At 43.4% G+C, this 25,051-nt stretch overlaps 1 protein-coding gene across 2 annotated transcripts in view; it reads right to left on the minus strand.

Annotated features, from left to right (window-relative positions):
• The window catches only part of OS9 (OS9 endoplasmic reticulum lectin), a 38,198-nt gene extending 26,702 nt beyond the window's left edge, over positions 1-11,496 (minus strand). For both annotated transcript variants that reach the window (XM_072991164.2, XM_072991163.2), the window contains exon 1: positions 6,748-11,496. In XM_072991164.2, coding sequence (XP_072847265.2) covers positions 6,748-6,912 — 165 coding nt within the window. In that variant the 5' untranslated portion in view covers positions 6,913-11,496. The remainder of the gene's footprint in view (positions 1-6,747) is intronic.
• Positions 11,497-25,051: the final 13,555 nt, after the last annotated feature.

Below are 25,051 nucleotides of genomic sequence, written 5' to 3' on the forward strand. Positions count from 1 at the left end.
CTGTATAGAGCTTCTCCATCTTTGGCTGCAGAGAATATAATCAATCTGATTTCGATATTGCCCATCTGGTGATTTCCATGTATAGAGTCGCCTCTTGTGTTGTTGGAAAAGAGTGTTTGTGATGACCAGCTTATTCTCTTGACAAAACTCTATTAGCCTTTGTCCTGCTTCGTTCTGAACTCCAAGGCCAAACTTCCCTGTTGTTCCTTTTATCTCTTGGCTCCCTACTTTAGCATTCCAGTCCCCTAGAATGAGAAGAACATCTTTCTTTGGTGTCAGTTCTAGAAGGTGTTGTAAATCTTCATAGAATTGTTCAATTTCAGTCTCCTCAGCAATGCTGGTTGGTGCATAAACTTGGATTATTGTGATGTTGAATGGTCTGCCTTGGATTCGTATTGACATCATTCTATCATTTTTGAGATTGTATCCCATTACAGCTTTTCCCACTCTTTTGTTGACTATGAGGGCTACTCCATTCCTTCTACGGGATTCTTGCCCACAATAGTAGATATGATAATCATCTGAGCTGAATTCGCCCATTCCTGTCCATTTTAGTTCACTGATGCCCAGGATGTCGATGTTTATTCTTGCCATCTCCTGTTTGACCACCTCCAGCTTCCCAACGTTCATAGATCTTACATTCCAGGTTCCTATGCAGTATTTTTCTTTGCAGCATTGGATTTTCCTTTCACTTCCAGGCACGTCCACAGCTGAGCGTCCTTTCGGCTTTGGCCCAACCACTTCATTAGCTCTGGAGCTACTTGTACTTGTCCTCCGCTCTTCCTCAGTAGCATGTTGGACGCCTTCCGACCTGAGGGGCCCATCTTCCAGCGTCAGGCTTCCAGCAGGCTTTAGGGTTTTCCAAATCCTCTGAAGGTATCAAGAAAAGATGTCTGCACACAACCACAGCTTCCCCAAAACTCCAAACACATTTAAAACGTGCTCCTCCTGTTTACGACAATTTACAGTTGTTTGTTTCACTTTTAAGAGACCTTTTATCAATTCGGTAACCTTTATTGGCATAGGAAACTTAAAAAAAAACTTATACTGGGAAATTAATAGCAAATAGAGATACATATAATGGTAGTTACACGGCTAAAAAAAAACAACAACAGCAAAAAACACAATAGGAGATACTTTGGAGTAGTCTAGTTAATTTTTAGAGCCCTGGGCGGAGAGAACCTTTGTAAGAAACTCGGCTACTAAGGCCGTTATTTTTTGTGAATAGTCATTAAGGAGGAAACCTGTGAGTAACTGAGGAGGGCCAGAAAAATTTGAAATTATTGAACCTAATAGACAGGCACACATATCTTTAAACTCAGGGCAGTGACAAAGGATGTGTGTGACTGAATCTGGTTCTAAACCGCAGAAATTGCAAATTCTTTGTTCAAAAGGCACCCGGATATATCGTCCTTTAAGCACCTCTGAAGGGAAGATATTCAGTCGGGCTAACATAAAGGCTCTCCTAATAGAGGGGTTCACCAAGGACTGGAAGTAAGAATATCCATAACCAAAGGAGGGAAAAATACCGAAATGAATTGGGGAGCATGTCTGATTCACATTAGAAACTAACTGTAGGTACTCAGACTCCCATAGTCTCTCCTTGATAAGGGAGAGTGCTTGATTAAAATTACTGTTAAATAGAGAGTTTGAGGATAAGCCAATGGTCATGAGTTTGGATTCACATTGTGAAAACCATATGGATTGGTAAGTATCTTTGAGAAGGTGAACAAGGAGAGCATCTGGGTTTATTTTAAAAAAGAGGCGCAGCCAGAATTTGAAAGTAAGAGCCCACGCCGTCGTTGAAGGAAGATGCAGGCCTAGCTCTAGGGCTATAGTAGATAATTTGATTGAATTGGGAATCCCTAGAATCCGTCTATAGAAAGTAGCAGCTAGTAAATCAACTTTATTGTTCATGGCATTGATCCAGATTGGGACTCCATAGAGTAGGCGATTAATCAGTTTAGCCTGAAAAATATGAGTGGCTGCTGGAACAAACTGATTCCCAGAATTATGGTGTGTGCCATGTACTGAAGCTAGTATCTTGTTAGTTCAGGACTTCGTTGCAGTGAGCTGTGCAATTTAATGTACACATATGTGCAGGACTTTGGCCTCTCATAATTCTGGGACCTTTTACATTTTAACCTTCCCTGGCTTCCCTAACATAAATGCTCAAGATCAACTGTAAGTTTCTTGAATACCCTTAATATCAGGTACAGTAAAGCACACATAGGCCAAAGTCCTGCACATATGTGTACATTAAATTGCACAGCTCACTGCAACGAAGTCCTGAACTAACAACATGCTAGCTGCAGTACATGGCACGCACCATGACTGGTAGATTGTTAGCAGCAATTTATTGTAGTGAGTTATGCAATTTAATGTATACAAGCATAAAACGGCAACAAGATTCTGGCCCTAAGATGAAATACATGTCCTTATCTACAATGAATGATTAAAATTAAAGTGTTGAAATGAGATTAATTATAATTGGCCTACACTGCTCATGTTGGTACTGTTGTATTCCTACAAGATCATTAAATGATTAATAACCAGATTTTTTGTATGCTTATTGGATAAAGTGTTCAAATCATCACCTTGTGTTATTTACTGATCTGTTCAGGACTAGACTGCATATTCTGAGCTTTTAATATTTATTTATTATATTTATATCCCCTACCCATCTAGTCATTCAATTACTCCGGGCGGCGTACATCATACAAAATAAACAATTAAAATAACATCAGTATCAAAAATAAAAAGTTATTCAAGATGGAAAAAATAAAGAAGATAGATCAAATAGTGCCCGGAGGGAAGGCCTGCTTGAATAGCCAGGCTTTTAATTGGCTTTTAAAAATACCCAGCGAAGGGGCCATACGGATCTCTGAAGGTAGATTATTCCATAACCAAGGAACGACTGCCGAGAAAGTCCGATTTCTTGTTTTTTCCTTCCAGGCCTCTCTGGGCGTTAGGCTCCTAAGTTGTAACTCCTGACTAGATCGAGTGATACCGGTAGGTTTTGGTGGGAGAAAGCATTCCGTCAGATAGCGAGAAAAGGAAAGCTTTCACAATTTGACTCTAAACAAAACTTAAGCTGAATGTATTATCAAATGTAATATCAAGTAGGAAATCTTTCTATTCTTGTATTTTTTTTTTCTATTTCTCTTAGCAGTAAGAAGACCCAGTGAAAAATTAATCATTTTCTGAGAAATCACATGATCCTCTTCCAAGGCCCCCTTCTAATGTGTGACATGCCACACCTTTAAAAAGAGAAGACTGGAATGCTAACAATAGTGCATTAGTCCAGCTACTATTTACCAGTACATGGCTTTTATCTTGGATACTCAGAAATCATATAACTATCAGCATTTTGCCCCTCATCTTATAAAATATGCTACTTCTAATCTCATGGCAAATCAGTTTCCTTGCAGCAAATGTAATGCATCAGGCTTGGGGGTTTGTTTATTTATTTATTTATTCACAATATTTTTAGCCGCACCATTGCCAGTGGCTTCTGTAGGTCTTAGCATGAAAAGCATAAACAACTGAGAATGAAGGGAGGTGTATACTGGTGATGGAGCTTGCTCTGAACCCATCATGTCTCAGATTGATAGGGAGGGAAAAGAATTACACATATTCCCACTAATATGTAATGCAAAGTAATTACTATAAGGAATAACAATAACTTGCAATAAATAGAAATTATTAAAGAGTACTTGTCATATGGAAACAAAAATAAAGGAACTGTCCTTATGCTTATTTCTTGAACATGTTACTGCATAGTCCTCTTAAAATATCCACAAATAATGAACATTTACTATTTAGGATTACTGTTCCTGCAGCAAAATGCAGAGCAAGCTTTAGCACTATACATTTGTTTCCCCTAAAATAAGACCTAGCCTGAAAATAAGCCCTAGTGTGATTTTTCAGGATGCTCGTAATATAAGCCCTACCCCAAAAATAAGGCCCAGTTAAGTGAAACCCCACCCCCCACCACTGTACAACAACCAGAATAATATAACATGACTGTATTTGAAGAAACGCAGATTGTTATACATGAAAAAAATAAAGCATCCCCTGAAAATAAGCCCTAATGCATTTTTGGAGCAAAATTTAATATAAGACCCTGTCTTATTTTCAGGGAAACAGGGTAGCTCAAATGCCTGCCTATGATTAGGAAAATAACTTACTAAGCAAAACCCTATTGGCATAAATTTATGCCGATGTAAACAATATCAGGTAGAAATATTAAAATTTAAATAAAAGCTTCATGCTCTCCTCCCCCTTCCAGGTTCAGAGGCTCACTAGGGCTCTGATTTACCCTGGGGAAGCCTTTGGGAGCCTCAAGATGAGAAACAAGGAGGCTTTTACAGTTAAAATTCATTTCCAGCCGCACTGATGCTGGCAGCAGCAATCTAGTAGTGACTGTTTTATTATTAAAGACTACCCTCTTGTCCTGAGGCTCTCAAAATCTTCCCCAGGGTAAAAGGGAATCTTCTTGTTGTTTAGTTGTTAAGTCGTGTCCAACTCTTCGTGACCCCATAGACCAGAGTACGCCAGGCCCTCCTGTCTTCCACTGCCTCCCGGAGTTGGGTCAAATTCATGTTGGAAGCTTCAATGACATTGTCCAACCATCTCGTCCTCTGTCGTCCCCTTCTCCTCTTGCCTTCATACTTTCCCAACATCAGGGTCTTTTCCAGGGAGTCTTCTCTTCTCATGAGATGGCCAAAATACTGGAGCCTCAGCTTCAGGATCTGTCCTTCCAGTGAGCATTCCTTCAAATGGATAGGTTCTCTTTGCAGTCCAGAGGACACTCAAGAGTCTCCTCCAGCACCACAATTCAAAAGCATCAATTCTTTGGTGGTCAGCCTTCTTTATGGTTCAGCTCTCACTTCGATACATAGCTACTGGAAAAACCATAGCTTTGTCTATGTGGACCTTTGTCAGCAAGGTGATGTCTCTGATTTTTAAAATGCTGTCTAGGTTCATCATTGCTTTCCTCCCAAGAAGCAGGCGTCTTTTAATTTCGTGGCTGCTGTCACCATCTGCAGCAATCATGGAGCCCAAGAAAGTAAAATCTGTCACTGCCTCCATATCTTCCCCTTCTATTTCCCAGGAGGTGATGGGTCCAGTGATCTTAGTTGTTGTTTTTTTATGTTGAGCTTTAGACCATTTCTCGCGCTCTTCTCCTTCACCCTCATTACAAGGTTCTTTAATTCCTCCTCACTTTCTGCCATCAGAGTGGTATCATCTGCATATCTGAGGCTGTTGATATTTCTTCTGGCAATCTTAATTCCGGTTTGGGATTCCTTTAGTCCTGCCTTTTGCATGATGTATTCTGCATATAAGTTAAATAAGCAGGGAGACAATATATACAGCCTTGGGAACCCTCCGAACGTGAAGGGGGATAGGAACCTTTCCATTATCTTAAATTATTTCCAGGAACCAATCTAGGTTACTGGCATACATGTATACATCAAGATTTTGCCCACAGAATTTTCTTCTCAAAGTGCTTCAGTTAGATCAGTTCTGAAGTATCTCTGTCAACACAGTAAAGTCTCTGAAGACAGCTGACAAGCCTATATATAAAGGGTTTTTTTTAAAAAATTGCCAAACAGTCATTAAATGCAAATGATATAGACTATGATATTTTTACACAAAGCTCATACTTATCGTTCAGCACTAAAGATTTGTTTTACATTGTTACTGCACAGTACCATCAACATGCATTGCATATTATAAAACTCCATACACAAAGTATAAATGTTTGGCATCCAGGGTGCTTCCAATCTGAAACAGACATCAGAGGAAAACAAAAGAGGGGAAAACAAATGTAGGGGGATTATTTACACGACTGAAGTCTTGGGATACAGAACCTTTGTATCAGATCAGACAACTTGCAGAATAAATCCTTTTGCCTACTTTGGCTGGCAGCAGCTCTCCATGGTTTCAGTCAGCAAACCTTTTGCAGTAAGAGCAATGTTTTTAGCTAGAGAAACCATGGACCAAACTGGGGATATTCTGCATGGAAAGCAGGTCCTCAGCCATGTTCTGAGAATGGAGATTAAGTATACATCAGAAATCCAGGAGAAAAGGTTATGTAGGAAGAGGACCATGAAGGGCAAGGATAAGAGTAGCACAACATATCCACTCAGCAAAGATTCCAATTTCCCACCAGTGGCCCACAAAGACATACACTTCAATAAGCCTATGGATCTTTACGGAGATTTCAGGATCATTGTTTTTGCTACACAAGACTACCACTCCATCATCTGAAGCTTCCTCTTCTCTCCACACTCAGTCCTTCCCTGCTACACTAGGATATCCTCAGATAGATATATGAGTTTAGCCTAGTGAGCGAGACAGGGAACGAGCATGTATGCATACATAGTCACGTTTTACCCACCCGTGTTGCAGACTTTGCACCCGTTTTCATACCGTGGGCAAGTGTTTTGCACAGTCTTTTCTTCTTGAGCGGCATGCATTTTTGCGAGCATTATTACCGGCAAGAGAAGTCGGGACCCTGATCCCAAAAGCAAGAGGCAAACAAGAGGCATCGGAGAGGCTTCAGGCAGCCTTGTGGCACTTTGGAAATTGTAGAGTGGCAGTCTTTCAACCATCACAAGACTCCTCGACGCACGGGCTGCAAGAGGATTAACGCCAGCGCTACGACCCCCTGGCGATCTGACACTTCCCTCTTGCTCCCGCCCGCCCCCATCACCTTAACTCGGCCCCAGCTGGCCATACCTGTCCGGCCATCACGGGCTCAGCACCGATCTCAATCCCATATTTCATCTCGCTGAGCTCATGTAAGTTCAAGGTACCCAGCGTGTCGCCTCGGCTCAACGCCGACGCCACCACGAAGACCAGAAAAGGGCCGCCAAACCTCAAAATATGGGTCGCCGCCGCCATCTTCCCCTCACGGCGTCCTCCTGTTTTGATTGTTGCCCTTACTAAGAGCCACGACTTCCGCCCTTCCTTTGGACTCAATTCCTTTGAGCCTATGGCCCGGATAAGACGTCAATTAGCACCACGGAGCTTTCTTATTGGTCATTGGAACGGAAGTGGAAAAGAGGGGGCGTGAGGCTTTCTTGAAAAACCTGGTCGAAAGAGATTGGGTCGCTCCGTTGACCAATCAAGAGGGAGTGCGCTTGTACAAGGCTGCCTCTAAAGAATAAACCTGGTGATAGGCGATTGGTGGAAGTTAGGAAAGAGAAGCAGCCAATCGGAATGGCAAGCGCCTGCAGAGCTAAAGAGTTGATGGGTTTTGGTTTCATGGATGAGGCAGGGCATTTTTTAAAAAACATATTTGAAAATCCTGGTTATCTGTATCTTCCTATTTCGGTAGCATGATTACCAATCTACTGTATAGAGTTACAAGTCTGCTTGAAAGTATATACTGTATTGAAAAAAGAAGAAAAATGTCCTTTAGTTATGATGCAAATCAATGGTCTTTGGTACCTTCATTAGTTAGTCATTAGACTTATAGCGACCCTAATGGTTTTTTTAAATTTTTAACAAAACTTAATTTTAGACAATCAATCACATTATAAACAGATAATACAATTCATCTTATTTAGTAAATATTTTAACATTCTGAACACCAGCTATTCACACCATTTAGCAAAATTACAGTTAATCTCAAATCCCCATTCCATCCAATAAAGTTACTGACCAAAAATCTGAAAAATCTTGATTAGTTTCTAAATCATGTGACTTCTCATTTAGTTCATTGGTATACTGGAACTAAATGAGACCAAGTTTCAAAAAAAATTGACTGTGCTTTATTTCTCCTCTGTATATTCTGATCTTATTAGTCAATTTCCCCACCAAGAGTGTTTTCCATATCCTAATTAAAATGTCTGTAATGAAAGATCTTGGGCATTATTCCAGCTTTAGGAATTTCACACATTGCCATTCCTATAATACCTGCATTTGCAATTATGTCTTTATTACATAGCTTCTCATTATGCTGAAAATAATAGTAATGTTTCATTTGCATTTATTTTTATTAGTATTTCTGTCCAATTGATTACATAATGCCAAAATGTTTGGATTTGGGGGCAGAACAACAACAACATGTGTTCCGAAGTTCCCTTTCACCCATATTTTCTCCAAGACTTATCTGATAGTTCCCTATGGATTTTACATAGCTTTGTAAGATATGGATGCCATCTATGAACAACTTTCAGAACTGTTTCTTTTGTTTTCGCTGATACTGATTTATATGGATATTTATTCCATATTCCTGTCCAAACCTCTCCACGTATATTAATATTTAAATTTGTTTCCCAGGATGCTTTGGTTCCTCTGCTCTTACCATGTTCTATCTCAATGATACATTTATATATTGAGGTCAATCCTATCCTTTTATCTTTTTTGTTTACAGTACTGTTCAAATTCTGTTAATAGTCTTATAGGGCCAGATTTTTGATATTACTGTATTGCAGAGATAATTTGTTTTATTTGTAGCCAATCGATTCTTATTTGCAAAAACAAAACAAGAGCGACCCTAATAGGCGAGTGAAAAATTTTCTCTTGCTTTCAGTGGGATTTAAGCTTTTCCTGAATTGTGACTATTGACTTCAGCAAGACTTGACACAAGATTCATGATGACTTTATGTTTTCAAGGGGTTTGGGGCAAAGTGCCCTTTCTGGGGTATCCCATAGGGCCATCTTCTGGGAACCCTGCCCCAACCACTTCCCCTTCTGGATTTACCAAGTGGATGTCTAACAGTTGATATTCAGTGGTTCTCACCACACCACTGCCACTATATTCATTTGCCCAGATTGCAAAGATTGTGCACATGTGAAAGCTGATGAGTGTGTTTACTTCTATTGCAAACCTCCCAAGCCATGCTTGTTGAGCAGATCCTTCGGTGCATATCCTGTGGCCAGCACCCAATGGCAAGACAAATGACCCATCAGCAGCATAGAGTAGAAATACCCGGGCAGAACCCTGTTAGCATTGAAGTCTTTTGAGAACATCATACCATACACACAGTATGTAGGACATTGTAGTTTCAGGTTCTGATATTCTTCAGTGTGCAATGTGTTGGTCCTGAGCTTGCTGCTTTCTCAGACTCAGTGCTTAGAATAGTTGCTTTTTTGCATTATAATTCTCCAAATCTCCCAGCCAGCAGAGACTCAGACTTTTCCAACATCTGCACCAATTGGATCGCATCAGCTTGCTGTCTATCTAGCTCAGGCTCCTTCTATTGCTTTCAGTCTTTAAGAATTTTTAGAAAACGTTGGGGTTTTTTTAAAGTTTATGTCAGTGCTAATGTGAGATTCCCCCTGCAGAGGAGATGTTAAAGCTATGCTAGGATAAATACATAGTCATTTGTTTGCTTACTGATACAGGGTGAGCAAACAGGGAGTGTGGACAAACTGGGGCCTCTGTGAGGGTAAGATTACACTTCATGTATCTCAGAAATGCTGGTTTTTAACTTACAGGTTTTTAAGTGTTTTTGAATTGTTTTTACACTTGATTTTTAAAAATCTTAATGTATGTTTAACTCATTTTTACATATTTTATTTATTTAGTGTTTTCCCCCTATGGGGAGAAAAGTGGCAGATAAACAATTTAAATAAATGAAATAAACTTAAATATACACATCTTCAGGTCTGTCTCCCTGTTTTACACCTTAAAGTGGTGGTGGTGGTAGTGGGGAGATGCTTCAAGTGCTTCTAGCGGAAGATTTTTTTAAAGTCGCCCCACTGCCCCATAGTGAAGGTACAATATTCAGGTGGAAAATGATTTGCAGAAAAAGGGTTTACCTTTCCCTACCTGTGGAATTTAAGTTAGTATGTAATTATTAGCCATGAGTCACATCTGCTTTTGTAAGACTGCTGTTCCCTCTTTGACATTACCTACATTGCTCAATTTGTCAGAAAATAATTAAGCTTCTGGATCCATAGTGGATTTATATTAAACTTTACTCTTTTTAATGTATTGTTACATGGGTGCATCTTGCTCTTGAATAGTGAAACATTACCCAGTGTTCGGAATCCTTCAAAAGTACTGGCAAGAGACTAATGACATTTCTGTGATATAAGACAGTGGTCCCCAACCTTGGGCCTCCAGATGTTCTTCGACTACAATTCCCAGAAGCTTTCACCACCACCTTTGCTGGCCAGGATTTCTGGGAGTTGAAGTCCAAGAACATCTGGAGGCCCAAGGTTGGGGACCACTGATATAAGACATATACCAGTTCTTTGAGGAATTTAGTTGTTCTGAACTACAACTTCCAAAGTCTCCTACTTGAATAATAGGAGGAGAACCACTGTTAAGTGAATGGTCCCAGTACAGCATTGGTCCAAGATACCATGGATAATGCTGCCAAAAGCCACCAGAAGAGGGAGCAACAGTAACAGGGTCACATGCCCTCTACGACTTTCCCAGTAAAGATCTACAATGGAAATTTCTGTCCCAAAGCTGGACAAGCACCTAGTCTGCAAATGGGCAGGCCAAATTCCAGGGGGGTCGAGAGTTGACCCCAACTTGGAGGGCCACATCTACCATTTTGGCCATGTGCCCCTTCCCAGTAGATATTGTTTATGTGCTAAAAAATGACTCAGCTTGTCCCCAAAAGTTTGTGTGTGATGCAGTTGGCCATTTCTGGTCATTTCCAAGTGAGACTGAGCTGGGCCTATTATAGGCCAAGGAAGCTTTCTTCAAAATAAGATGAGACTGACGTTTTTCAGGGTGGGGAGCACAGCATACGTGGGAGATGCAGAAATAGGCTAGGCGACAACATGTTTGCACATTTTGCTCATCCCTGGTCTAGAAAGCCAGTATCTTCCTGGAATGCCTGAAGCCAAATTGCTAGCAGTATCTTAGGGTATCCTGATTTTTTTTTTTAAGGAAAGACTTCAAGTTCAGGGAGGATTATTTAAGGAATGGGCATACCTTAGAATCATAGAATAATTGAGTTGGAAGGAGCCTGTAAGGCCAGTGCTAGAAAAGCCTTCACATGTACTGTGCTGTTGGGGTTCAGGCAATGAGCAGGCCGATGAGCTTTGTGGTGATCACCATATAATGGATAGCAAAGAGTCTCTTAGCAAGAGATTAAAGAAGTCAGCCACACACACAGATGGATGTCTGCCAGCAGTACTCCTGGTGGGCGACTCAGCAAGGAAGCAGAATGAGAAGTCTGTGACGTTCTCTCTCTCTTGTCCGTCTCAGTCTCTCTCTCCCCTGCCCCCAGGAGACTGTCCTTTTATTAACATTACAAGGTCACAGGTAGTGACAGCATTACAGATAGTAGACAGAGTTCAGATAGGACAATGGTTACATCATGTTATTAGGGATGGTCTGGAGAAAGGCAATTAATCAAGCCCTCTTATTGGCCTAAGGAAAGGCCTCTATAGCAAGCTCTCTATGATAATGAGAAGGAGGGAGAATGCTGGCAGCTCCTTCCCTCAGAAGCAACCACAGGATGCTAAGAGAGTTTTCCCTCACTAGAACACCCATGTGGCTTAGCAACCTTAGGAATGGTACCCCCACACCGTGCCTCCTAGTTCATGCTGACATGCGCAGAAGAACCCGGCAGAAATGGGTGGCTGACCCTTGCCACAAATGCACAAACAAAACCTACACACAAACAGCCAGGATGGAGGAGAGCAGTGGACAATATCTACACATGCACAAGCACAAACCTAGTCTAAGGCAAGGGCACCACATTTTCCCCTTTCCCTTCATCCTAATAACGTGGCTTCTTCTGCTCCAAAGGAGGAGTCAGATGAGAAGATTTTCTATACTCAATCAAAAGAATAAGAAGATGAAGGAGGAGGAGGAGGAAACACGATCATTCTGTACAAGAGATGGGCACAGTCCGGAAAAGCAGTGGTTTGTGAAGATTCCACAAACACTACAAACCCCTGGACAAATGAACTGATTCACAGTTCATTGTTCAGGTTCATGCCTGGGACGGGGGGGGGGGGAGATCTGCTCCTGCCAACTCTGCCTCTTCTGGCACTGTGGGTGCAAGCACACCGGTGGCAACCAGCTCCTGGCAGGGGGGGGGGGGCTGGCTTGCTGTTTCTGAGGATGATGGCAGCAGCAGAGGAGGTGGCAGGAGCAGGTAGGGAGGTGGCAGGGGCACTGGGAAGGGGGCAGGTGGGCACCCCCCTTTTGCCGAACAAAACAAAGTGCCAAGGAAAAAAAAGGTTTGGCACTTCATTTTGCTTCAGCAAAACAGGACCCCTGAACTGGGTCACAAACTGAGCTGTGAACCAACTGAGTTTGGCCATTTTTCTGGTTCGCAATTCAGTTTGTGTCCATCTCAGTTATGTACCAATCAGCCAATGTCTGCACTAGAACATCTAGAATTCATGGAAATCATAGAGGAGTGAAGTTGGAAGGGGCCTACAAGGCCATCAACTCCCTGCTCAACACAGGAATACAATCAAAGCACCTCTGCCAGGTGATTATCTAAGTTTTTCTTGAATGCCTCCAGTGCTGGAGCCCTCACCAACTCCTGGGGTAAATGGTTGCACTGTCGTACTGCTCTAAGGGAGTTTTTCCTCAATCACTATGCAAATTAGGAATACCTACCCGCCCAACTGCATATCTATTACCACTTGCTCTGCATCATTTATGAAAATTTTTGGCAGTCTTGGGAGGAGCAAATGGCTGTGCAGGATCCCCACATCCTAGCCCTGACTGATGGCCTTCTTTGTTTGCACCCCTGCAAAGTACAGTACCTGCCCTGCTCCCTTACTCAGTGGGAGATCTGGTGGCTTCCTAGTACCCAACGTCTTCTGACATCTATCTGTTCTGCAGGTTCCCTTCCGCTGCTGCCCTCACAGTCTTCTTGAGTGGGGCAGGAGCCAGTTCAAAGTTGGCTTCTATGCTCCTTCTCCTTGTAAGGAATTCATTAGGTCACTGTGAGGGTGGAGGCAGGCTCGACAACATCCCTGCTCGAGTGCCGTCCATCCCTGTGGGAACAAGTGGGGATTCCAGGCCAGGAAAGGCTAAGATGGAAACGAGGGTAGCGTCTTCTGCTGAAGAAAGAGAGGAACCCAAGGAGATGAAAATGGCGGGAAAGAGTGGCGGAGGGGACAGGACAGTGAGAGAAGGCAGAAGTGAAGGGGAAGGAGAAGAAGGAGGCATATAAAAGGGAGAGGTCAAAAGAAACAGTGGTGGAGGCTGGAGAAAGCAGACACTAATAACCAGCCCCATGACCCTTCCACCAGTTTGGGAGTGGGTTTGGCTGGAACAGCCGTAGACAAACAAGTGGAAGAGACTAGTGTTGCCAAAAGAAAAGGCAGAGAGAAAGAGACGAGTAGTGGTGCCAGTCAAGCCCTCTTACTGGGGTGAATGGGAGGTGAGAGAGTTGGGAAGGAGGATTCGAGAAGAGAGGGCAAAGACAGAAAAGGAGAAACGTGAAAGAGCGAGATGGCAGAGGTCCTTCAGAATGGAGAAGACTGAGGAGCCCACTTGCAGGAATTCCCAAACCCAGGCCAGAGGCACATGGAGGGGAACGGATGCCTATGTTGCCAGTTTCATCAGACCTCCCATTGATAGATGTTATCCTCAAGAAGGCATCTGGACAGCTGGAGTATTGCGTTACCAACCCATTTTTGGATCAAGAAAGCAAGCTCTTCTTCATGTCGTTGCATGAGGAAGAGAGACAGTTTATGTATTCGCGAAGGCTTTCACGGCCGGGATCTAATGGTTGTTGTGGGGTTTTCGGGCTCTTTGGCCGTGTTCTGAAGGTTTTTCTTCCTAACGTTTCGCCAGTCTCTGTGGCCGGCATCTTCAGAGGACAGCACTCTGTGCTCTGGTGTAGTTGGCTTGGGCTCCCGGAGCACAGAGTGCTGTCCTCTGAAGATGCCGGACACAGAGACTGGCGAAACGTTAGGAAGAACAACATTCAGAATATGGCCAAAGAGCCCGAAAAACCCACAACAACCAAGAGACAGTTTATACTTGTTGAAGTTAATAGTTTCTTGGATTTACCCAAAATCACTGTTACTAGTTTGGATCCTCAAAATGTGTCTTTAATGCTTCGACCAAAAAGAGAATTGGCCGGTGGGTTGCTTCAGGCAAGTTATGGACCCACACAACCATGTTCAGAGAGAGTTGGTAAATCCTCACATGGCAGGTCTCCAGAGGTTTGAGGTGGAAGAAGTGACTCTAAAGCTCAGAACCTACCTTTTTAAAGGAAGGGATTTTCAAATTGGTGTCCCCAGATGTTTTGATACAGGCTTTGGGTAATAAGGAAGTTAGAGAATGCACTTGTGGAAGGGGGTACCTATTGAAGTTTATCATTCTCTCCCATCTGGGCAACAAGAAACTGTTAGGATAAAGGGAAAAGAGGCTTGTTGCTTAAGGTAAGATAGCACTTGACCTCATCTCTCACAAGTGGGAGAGAAATGTACAAGACCAGAACAGAAAGGAGACCACATTTGTTCAGATGTGTGACTCCTGTTTGCTTCAGTTGAGTTTGTGAAGAAGAAGCCTCATAATTTATACCCATAATTCATGGGTATTGGTATATATTTTTTATTTATTTGATTTATTTGATTTATATATCGCCCATCTGGCAGCCTAGGCCACTCTGGGTGGTTTACAACAAATAACAAAAAACAACAGAGTAACAAAATACCAAATAGCAACATTAATACATAGGGATGAAAACCAAAAATCATATACAGATGTGTCCCATGATAGCTTTGCTGAATATAGTTAATAATAATCAATTAAAAGGGGAAGAAAAGGAATTAATTTTTATTATGGTAATGGTGGCAAAATTGATACTTGCAAGGAATAATAATAATCAAATTAATATGGAGAAATAGTATAAAGCAACGTGGAATATGGTCATTAATGATATAATGTGTGAAGTAAAGATTAGAAAAGGATTGTTGAATATAAATGATTTTAAAGATATATGCAATTTATTTTTAGTACATGTGTTTGAGAAGGGGAAAGGTTATACCCCTGGACAAGAATCTTTATATTTCTGGAGAAAAGCGGGTCAGGTGTTAAATGTAAAGGAAAACAGATAAGTAAATTAGTCCCAAGGTTGGTGGTGAGCATGGGGTGGAAAATGTATGGTATATTTTGTGTTTTGATATAAACCTCTTAATTTTTTTAGATGATATGTTAGTCAAATTTTAATGTATTTTTATAGTTATATTAATGTGTATTTTTATTGTGTAGTGTTGTGTATTATTTAATTTAAAAAAAAAAAAGTAAAGAAGAATCCCCAGAAATGGATTATGTGCTTAGGTGATCTGCATGGCAACAAATAGCACAGAGAAGAACTCTAGAGGAGGAGGAGATGATGATGTCACAAGAGGCTGGAAAGAAAAGGAAGAACTTTTGTGGCAACCTTCTCCATAGAGATAAACAGGTGAGCTACAAACAAATTCCTGAATGAGTGATGAGATCCAAGGGGTGGTTGCTTCCAGATCAATAATCAGGGCTATTGCAGAAACCCATCTGGGCAACCTGTTCTTAAGCAGAATTACATAAAATCATCCCCCCCCTTGGTCCAGTGGGACTCCTCTTCCTCTACAACTGCAGCCAAGGGTGATAACGTTGTACCTGCTTGGCATAAGCGAACATCTTTGCATACTCTCCATATTAACTTGGAAGACATTGAACTATACAGTATTTTGAAACAACTCCCAGGTTGTACTGATGATTTCATTTATTTATTTATTTTGCTTTCATCATTAACAGCCTCAGGAGACATTCTCTCAGAAACCTGATAGTCAAATTGTCAAATGGGAAGAAAGAATGAACATGGATACCAGGAGTGAAAGAAACTGTATGAACAATATTCACACAGCAGAGTTTAGAAGACCATACTTTCTTCATTTTCTCCTTTCTGGTTTGGAAGCAAATACTTGTATAGAAGTGAGTAGCTCTTTACAAGGGGACCAGCCTCTTCTGAGCTCCCACCTGGGCTATTTTGCAGTTTTATTTTTCCAAGATCAGAATTTGCAACAATTTTTTAGGGATTGGAAATCCCTCATTGCTATATTTCTTTGTCCACTATTCTGAGAGTGGTTATCCTAAAAAGTAACTTTTCTAAGTTCCACTCCAGATAACTTTGTATGGATATTTATTTATTTATTTATTTATTTATTTATTTATTTATTTATATGCCGCCCACACTACCCAAAGGTCTCTGGGCGGCTTACAGCATCCAAAATACAACAAAGATATGCAACAATTAAAATACAATTAAAATATATATAAGATTGCCACAGCTAATATTATTTCAGTTAAAAGCCTTCTGGAACAGGAAGGTTTTGACCTGGCGCCAAAATGTCATCAGTGTCGGCGCCAGACAAATTTTAGTCGGGAGGGCATTCCATAGTCTGGGGGCAGCTGCCGAAAAGGCCCTTTGTCTACAAGCCGTCCCTCTTACCTCCTTGAGGGACGGCTCTTTCGAAAAGGCCCCCTGGCTAGATCTTAACTGCCGGGTAGGCTCATATGAAAGGAGGCGGTCCTTCAGGTGTCCAGGGTCCAAGCCGTTTAGGGCTTTATATGTCAAAACAAGCACTTTGAATTGGGCCTGGGCAGCAACTGGTAGCCAATGTAACTTATACAGAATCGGCTTGATATGTTCCCTGGTGGCCACACCACTCACCAGCCGCGCCGCTCGATTCTGGACCAGTTGCAGTCGCCGGACCGTCTTCAAAGGCAGCCCCACGTAAAGCGCATTGCAGTAATCCAACACTTAGCCCAAATAAGGGAGGTCCGCTACTGGTCGGTAGTTAGCCACCAGCCTTGGGTCCAGGTTTGGCTTTTTAAGGAGTGGTCGAATTACCGCCTCTTTCAAGGCGGTAGGGACCACTCCCTCTCTCAAAGAGGCGTTCACGGCCTCCTGGACCCAGGTGCGAACCCCCCTGGCTGATCTTCTAATTAGCCAGGATGGGCAAGGGTCAAGCGGAGTTGTGGTAGAACGGACAGATCCAAGCACCCTGTCCACATCATCAGGTCTCAATAATTGAAACTCAATAGTGCATACACAGAACATATTTCATAAAATATTGTTACATCTAGTCTCTTACCTTGCAAACAGTTTTTCCTACATAATAAAGATATATCCATCTGCTTAACATCCTATATAAGCTTGCTTGCTTATCTGTCTGTCTGTCTGTCTGTCTGTCTGTCTGGCTAGGCTAGGCTAGGCTAGGCTAGGCTAGGCTAGGAAAACAATTAACTCTCTGCCAACTAACTACCTGTCTAAACTATTCGGTTGAATTAAACTTTGAACCAAATTAATATGATGTCATATGATGTCATTTACTTTAACAGTATTGTTTGGCAAGTATGATGTCATAGGAGGAGGCCTGGGCAAATTCAAATGTTGCTAGGCTACTGCTCCCATCCATCTTAGGCAACCCAACCAATGGCCAGAAATGGTTGGCATTGCAGTGGGATACCATCTGGAGGAAAGATAGAGGAAACATGATTGGCTGGCTGAGTCTGTGCTGCTTAAAGGGCTCTGTGGAAGCCTACAATTGTAATTGAATCCTGGCCTTTGGAGAGGGCAGCAGAAATTTTCTGTGGACCATGTGTTAGGATGGTTATCAGGGCATCACCAAAGCCCCTTTTAAAAAGGATAAGGTAGGGCACAATGTAGCATAGAATTTACACATACATTCATTCTAAATACACCCTAGTCTCTTACCACAGTAGGGATTGGCAGAGGCAAAAAAGCTCTGGTGTCCTGTATGTACAGTATGTGATACATTTAGTGCTGACAGGTTTTGAAAGCTCGCCCCTGCCCCCAGGTTTGTTTCTTCCGTTAATTGAAACCAGGATGCTGTGGAAAGCCCTGTCATAGGCCCACATCCTCTTGAAACAAACGCCTTTCAATGCAAGCCGGCTTTAACTAAGTGTGCAAAAACAGGGTAAACAAATTCTTAGCTTTCTGTCTTCAATCACTAAAGGACTTGTCCGTTTCCCAGTTTTCCTAACAATCAATACACGTTCACAGTGCAGTCCTATCAGCTCTAGGCCAGCTCAGCCCATATTGAAGACTGATGGTAATCACCTGGAAGGCTACTGGGGGCCCCTTCCTCTTATTAAAGAATAAACAAGGTATGTGCAATGCTTGGAGAGTAACAAAATCCTATATAAAGGCCAGGCATTGCTGTTGCTCAGAACGGCGCCCACGGTGCAAAGCAGGTGACCTAGGGATGACTCATAGCTTGTTCTTCTTTTCTAGGACTGAGCGGACAGTCTAGAGCTTCACAAGGCCTACTTTTAGAAGACAGTTCCCAAATCCCCCAACAAGTATGACTACTGAACTTGCTGGCCTAGAGGTTAAGGGTGCTGTGCTCCAGAAAAGTGACACTTCTAGGCTATGCCCAGGGAGATCCCGAAGGCTACCTCTGGTAAGCTTTGTTCTAGAAATCAGTGGTTCTTAACCTTGGGTTACTCAGGTCTTTTTGGACTGCAACTCCCAGAAGCCTTCACCACTAGCTGTGCTGGCTGGGGTTTCTGGGAGTTGCAGTTCAGAAACACCTGAGTAACCCAAGGTTAAGAACCACTGAATTCTAGATCATGCTGCTTCTCCAGCCACGGCCTTTGAGGCTCTCATTAAAGAGAAAATGCTGATGCTGTGTTGAAGAGCACCTTCCCACTCAAGGGCGCATGACTGATTTCCTCCCCTGAAGCACAGGCTGAGTTCCCATTTCCAATTGTTTCTTGTCTTTAATTGATCATCTCTCTGTACCGCCCAGGAACTGACATGTAAAAAAAAGGCTCTTATGGATCTTTCACTAGGACTGAAACCGAGTGTGTAGAATAGCCAACCATGGGACAGAGAAGGTGGAGGATGGAGGATGACTGGGAATGGGGCCTTGGGCCTTGGCAACAAGAGCACTGGAATGGTCAGTCAGGAAAATGGCCTCTTCATCTCACCTGTTAAGGAAAGCAGTCTGACCTATTCAGGAGAGGGAACTGATCCTCAGTCCATAGATTTGTTGGGACAATTTTCATCCCAGCCATATTTTTGTCCATTAAAAAATAAGAAAGAACCCGAAATCCAGGAACGTTGTTGGTGACCTTTCAGACATCAGTGTCATACAGTGCTTGTCTTCTAGGTCCTAGTTCTATGAGAATCCTGCAACAGACATGACTCTGGGAGAAGATGCCGTATCATGGGGGTGAATGAAATTTCAGAATGGAAGAAAGACAGTTAATAATTGTTGTTGTTATGTGCCATCAAGTCACCTCTGACTTATGGCAACCCATGAATAAGTGATCTCCAAATGTCCTTGTTACATAACAGCACTGATGTTACCTGTCTGTCATGGGTTTGGAGGGAAAGTTCCATCCTATGGGGAGTGGAAGGCGGGACATCAGGAGGAGGGGCTGTACTGTATAAATATGTGATGCCTGTGTGGTGAGAGAGATGCAGAGAGACACTGTGAGACACTGGGAGGTGACGAAGCAGCAGCTGGGAAGAAGAAGCTGTTGTGGGAGTCTGTGTGTCAGACAGGGTACTACTGTGTGTCAGAGTACCAACCTGATAGGTTCAGGTGTCTGTTGGTTAGCCAGAACTGATAGGTTCAGGGTCTGGGCTTTAAGTTAAGGTTCTGTGTGAACCAAACTGTATGCTTGTATGAGTGAGAATAAGCCACGTTACTTTATTTTATTCACCTGATTGTTTATTTTTCCCTGTGTGTATTTAAATAAACCTTATTCTGTTAATTGTTTAAAAATCCATCCCTGGTCTGTGTGACTTCTTATAGGGAATGGTTGGTGGCAGCTTAGTGTAACTGTGTGACATATCCCAGTAGGTCTGGGTTTGTCACATTGATTGGTGTCCAGCGTGTGGGATACGACTGGTCCAGTTGTCCAGCGGTCCAGCAAAGCCTTGGCAAGTGTGCCCAGAGCAAGGGGGGTCTAGTCAGGGACAGTCTGAGGCGCGTAGGTAATCTTCTAGGTGTACCTCACGGGGAGGTGCGCTAGTAGAAGAACGTGCCAACTGGGGAGACTTAGATTAAGGTGCTCTGAGGCAGCCTAGTTTTGGCGGGAAAAAGCTGAGGCAAAACTGCGTAGCAACAGCGAGCTAGCTTGCCAGCTGAGAGGCCCAGCAGAGGGGGGTAGGCTCTGACTCGATACTGTTGCAAGGTTAGTGCTGAAGAACAGCAGCAATCTCTAGGGAGAGCTGGTTCTGAGGCAAAAAGGAAAAAAGTGGTCGTTTTATTTTGAGGCTTGACTTTTAAAGCAGCCTGTTCTGAGGGGGGATTATGCCCTTGACTCGAAGCCAGATGGCAGAAATGAGTGGAGTGAAAGACCCCCAGATTGACCAAGGTTCTGAGGATGAATTTGGCTCAGTGCAAGGTGACAGCACAGGAGAGCAGGACCCAGAACTCAGAAAAATACTCCTAGCCCAACAGCATGAACTGAGGGTGAGGGAAATGGAGGAAAGATTAGAGAGAGAAAGAAGGGAGGAAAGGGAAAGGCAATTTGAAATGGAGCAAAGGGAAAGAGAGAAACAGAGACAATTTGAATTGGCATTGGAGAGAGAGAAAATGGCGTTTGAATTAAGAAAACTGGAACTGATGAACCAGAACAATAATAATAATAGGGATTCTGAGGGAGGCGAACTGTCTAAAGCTGACCTGAAGAAATTCCCTGTGTACCACAAGGGAGATTGTCCTGAGGTGTTCTTTTCCTTAGTGGAAAGAGCGTTTGTGGACTTCTCAGTGAGGGAAACTGAGAAGATGACCATCATGCGATCTTTAATCAGTGGTAGCCTGGCTGAGGTTTATGCCGAGATGCCTGAGGAACTGATGAAAGATTTTGCAGAGTTTAAAAAACTGGTGTTTGCCAGACATGGGATAAATGCAGAGCAGCTGAGACAAAGATTCAGGTCCCTAACCAAAAAACCAGAACAGACTTTTACCCAAGTGGGGGCCCAATTGGTGAGGCTGCTTGAGAAATGGCTATCGCAGGAGGGAACAGAGACCTATGAGCAGCTTAAAGACTTGATAGCACTGGAACAGTTCTATTCAGTCCTGCAAGGGGAATTGAAATTCCAGGTGAGGGAAAGGAAACCAAAAACTGTGGCAGCAGCCGCAGAGATCGCAGATTTTATTTCTCAAATAAGAAAGCCCTTGGGTGAGGGGAAATCTGTGGGTAAACCCAAAGAAACCTACAGCAAGTACTCTCAGGGACCAGGGAAAAGCCAGCAAGGGGGAGGGGCCCATGGTGAAGGGAAGCCCTCAGACATGAAACCAAGACCTCAGATTTTGGAGGGAAAACCAAAACAAGATGAGAGAGAATCAAAATACACCAGAAAATGTTATTTCTGTCAGGGAAAGGGTCATCTAATCTCAGAGTGTGAGAAATTGAAGCAGCTAAAAGGAATGGTGCCTCAGAATTCTAGTGGGACCAAGCCAAAAGCTGTGTTCTGTGTCCAGAAAGAGCAAAGCTCATTGTCACTGAGGGAGCCTGTTGCCATGACTACTCAGTCTGGAACAGCTACCTCTGCTGATCAGGCTGAGGAAAATGGTCCTCTTATAGAGGTGAAGCGCTGCTTGCTGGTAAAAACAGATTCTCAGTTGTTTGAGACAGCCGGGGTGGACGTAGGAATACTTGACCGTCAGTATAGGGGGCTGCGGGACACTTGTTCCCAGGTAACCCTGTGCCATCCAGATATTATTCCTCGGGAGTTTATAATCCCAAATGAGAGCATAAAGGTGGCAGGGATTGAGGGGCAGGTAATCTCTCTGCCAGTAGCAGAGGTACCTGTCAACTTTCAAGGCTGGAGGGGAGATTGGCGGATAGCGATCTCATCGACTCTGCCAGCAGCCGTGCTCGTGGGAAATGACCTGGCTGAACATGTGAAACGGGTGCTAGTGATTACACGCTCACACGCCACCACGGGGACAGTTCAGGGGGGTAATGATGAGCCAGAGACGGAAGCAGAGGGGAGTTCAGAAGCTGTGGTGGAAACCTTAACCACAGACAGCAGATTTGGACAGGAGCAAAAGGCAGACGCCACTCTCCAAAAGTGTTTTGAACAGGTGACTGACGTCCAGCTAACACCTGAAACCCCAGTGAGATTTCTGGAGGAAAAGGGGATTTTATATAGAGAGACCCTGAGGAATATCTCAAAAGGGGGAGATGGGATCAGAAGTCAGCTGGTGGTACCTGAAAAGTATCGCCCCATGATCTTACAAAGGGGGCACTCTGACATGTTTGCTGCACACTTAGGGGTGAAAGGGCCCCTTGATTTGATCAAGCAAGATTGGGAGCAGATCACCCAGGATGACCCACAAGATGTTGTGACTTACATAGACACCTTGATGAATGACCTAAGGAGAAATCTAGAGCTGGCAGCAGAAAACCTGCAAGCTCAGAAGGTCAGACAGAAAACATGGTATGACCACAAAGCTAGAGAGAGGCACTTTGACCCAGGGGAGGAAGTGCTTTGGCTTAGGCCCTGCAGAGAGAATAAACTGCAGCTCAAATGGGCAGGACCATATAGGGTCATTTCCAAGATGTCAGACCTGAACTACCTAATAGAGCAGGAGGAGAACCAAGCAAGGAGGGTGGTTCATGTGAATGCCCTAAAACCCTACTATCGAGGGGAGCAGAGGGTTTTATTCGCGATAAAAGCAGCTGAGCGTGAGGAAGCTGAATTACCCTTCTGGGAGGGTAGAGGGGAAGTAAAATACAACCCAGAGGAGGTAAAGATCAGTCCTGCACTCACCCAAGACCAGCAGCAAGAACTGAAAATGCTGCTTAGTAAATATCAACAGGTGTTTTCCAACAAGCCGGGGATAGTGAAGGGAGTGATGCATCGGATCCACACAGGGGATGCACCCCCGCAGGCAGTATCCCCATACCGAGTAACGGGACCCTATAGGGACAAGGTGCGGAAGGAGCTGGACGAGATGCTGAGGGAGAACATAATCGTCCCCTCTTCTAGTCCTTGGTCCTCTCCGATAGTCCTTGTGGACAAGCCTGATGGGAGCATTAGGTTTTGTGTCGATTACAGGAAATTAAACCGTGTAACCACTCCTGATGCCTACCCAATGCCCAGACTAGACAACCTGATTGAAACCATAGGGGGTTGTCGGTTCATCTCATCATTGGACCTGGTAAAGGGATATTGGCAATTAAGAATTGATCCCAGGGATCAAGAAAAGACTGCCTTTTGCAGCCCTTTTGGTCTCTATGAGTTTCGAGTCCTGAGCTTTGGTCTCAGAAATGCACCAGCCACATTCCAAAGGCTGATGGACCAGACCTTGGCAGGGCTCAGTGACTTTACAGTGGCCTACATCGACGACATAGGGATCTTCAGTAATACCTGGGAAGATCACCTGTTACACCTGGAGTTAGTGCTGCAGAGGTTAAGTGCAGCAGGGCTAACAGTAAAGGCCAGCAAGTGTCAGCTGGGTAGCCCAGAAATAAAATACTTGGGTCACATGGTAGGGGGAGGAATGATAAAACCCCTGGAGGCCAAAATAGAAGCTGTTCGTGATTGGCCTAGACCCAACACCAAGAAAAAAGTCAAATCATTTCTTGGGTTGGTGGGCTACTACAGAAAGTTCATCCCGAGGTTTAGCGAGATTGCGGCTCCGCTGACCGATCTGACGAGGAAGACGGCTGATGACCGCATCCCGTGGACCAGCGACTGTGAGGCGGCGTTCCAGAGGTTGAAGGAGGCGTTAATCAACTATCCTGTCCTGCGTGCTCCAGACTTCGACCGGGAGTTCATCATCTACACCGATGCGTCTAACAGCGGGGTAGGAGCAGTTCTGTGCCAGGAGGATGAGAATGGTGACCAGCATCCAGTGTCCTACCTGAGTAGGAAACTTCAAAAAGGTGAGAGACATTTGGCAACCGTGGAGAAGGAGTGTTTGGCCATAGTCTACGCGATCCAGAAGGCCAAGCCTTACATCTGGGGAAGACATTTTATTCTGTGTACTGACCATTCACCATTGCAATGGTTAAAGACAATGAAAACCCACAATAGCAAACTTATGAGGTGGGCTTTAAACCTACAGGACTATGACTTTGAAGTGAAGGTGGTCAGAGGGTCAGTGAACTGGGTTGCTGACGCCTTATCAAGAAGACCTGAAGAATGAAGACGGCGAAAGAATATGGACTATATGTATATAATGATGACAAAAAGTAAAATGTACCTGGTTTTGAATTGGTTTGTATGAATAAAGGTAAATTGATGTAATGTAGATGGTAAATGTTTAAAATGCATAGTTGCTATGGTTTAACTTAGAATGTAAGTATGAGTAAGTATAATATGGTATGTATAACTGTTGTTGTATATTTTATACAGGTTGTTTTTTGGTGAAAAGCACGTTAGCTTTCCCCCTACAAAACAACTTATAAAGAGGGGAGGTGTTACATAACAGCACTGATGTTACCTGTCTGTCATGGGTTTGGAGGGAAAGTTCCATCCTATGGGGAGTGGAAGGCGGGACATCAGGAGGAGGGGCTGTACTGTATAAATATGTGATGCCTGTGTGGTGAGAGAGATGCAGAGAGACACTGTGAGACACTGGGAGGTGACGAAGCAGCAGCTGGGAAGAAGAAGCTGTTGTGGGAGTCTGTGTGTCAGACAGGGTACTACTGTGTGTCAGAGTACCAACCTGATAGGTTCAGGTGTCTGTTGGTTAGCCAGAACTGATAGGTTCAGGGTCTGGGCTTTAAGTTAAGGTTCTGTGTGAACCAAACTGTATGCTTGTATGAGTGAGAATAAGCCACGTTACTTTATTTTATTCACCTGATTGTTTATTTTTCCCTGTGTGTATTTAAATAAACCTTATTCTGTTAATTGTTTAAAAATCCATCCCTGGTCTGTGTGACTTCTTATAGGGAATGGTTGGTGGCAGCTTAGTGTAACTGTGTGACATATCCCAGTAGGTCTGGGTTTGTCACAGTCCTGTCCTCAACAGCCCTGCTGAGCTCTTGTGAATCAAGCCTGTGGCTTCCTTTATGGAGTCAATCCATCTCATGTTGGGTCTTCCTCTTTTCCTGCTGCCTCTCACCTTTCTCAACATTATTGTCTCTTCCAGGGATCCTGCCTTCCCAATG

This window comes from Pogona vitticeps, chromosome 2 (genome assembly GCF_051106095.1).
Source record: "Pogona vitticeps strain Pit_001003342236 chromosome 2, PviZW2.1, whole genome shotgun sequence".
Taxonomy (NCBI): domain Eukaryota; kingdom Metazoa; phylum Chordata; class Lepidosauria; order Squamata; family Agamidae; genus Pogona; species Pogona vitticeps.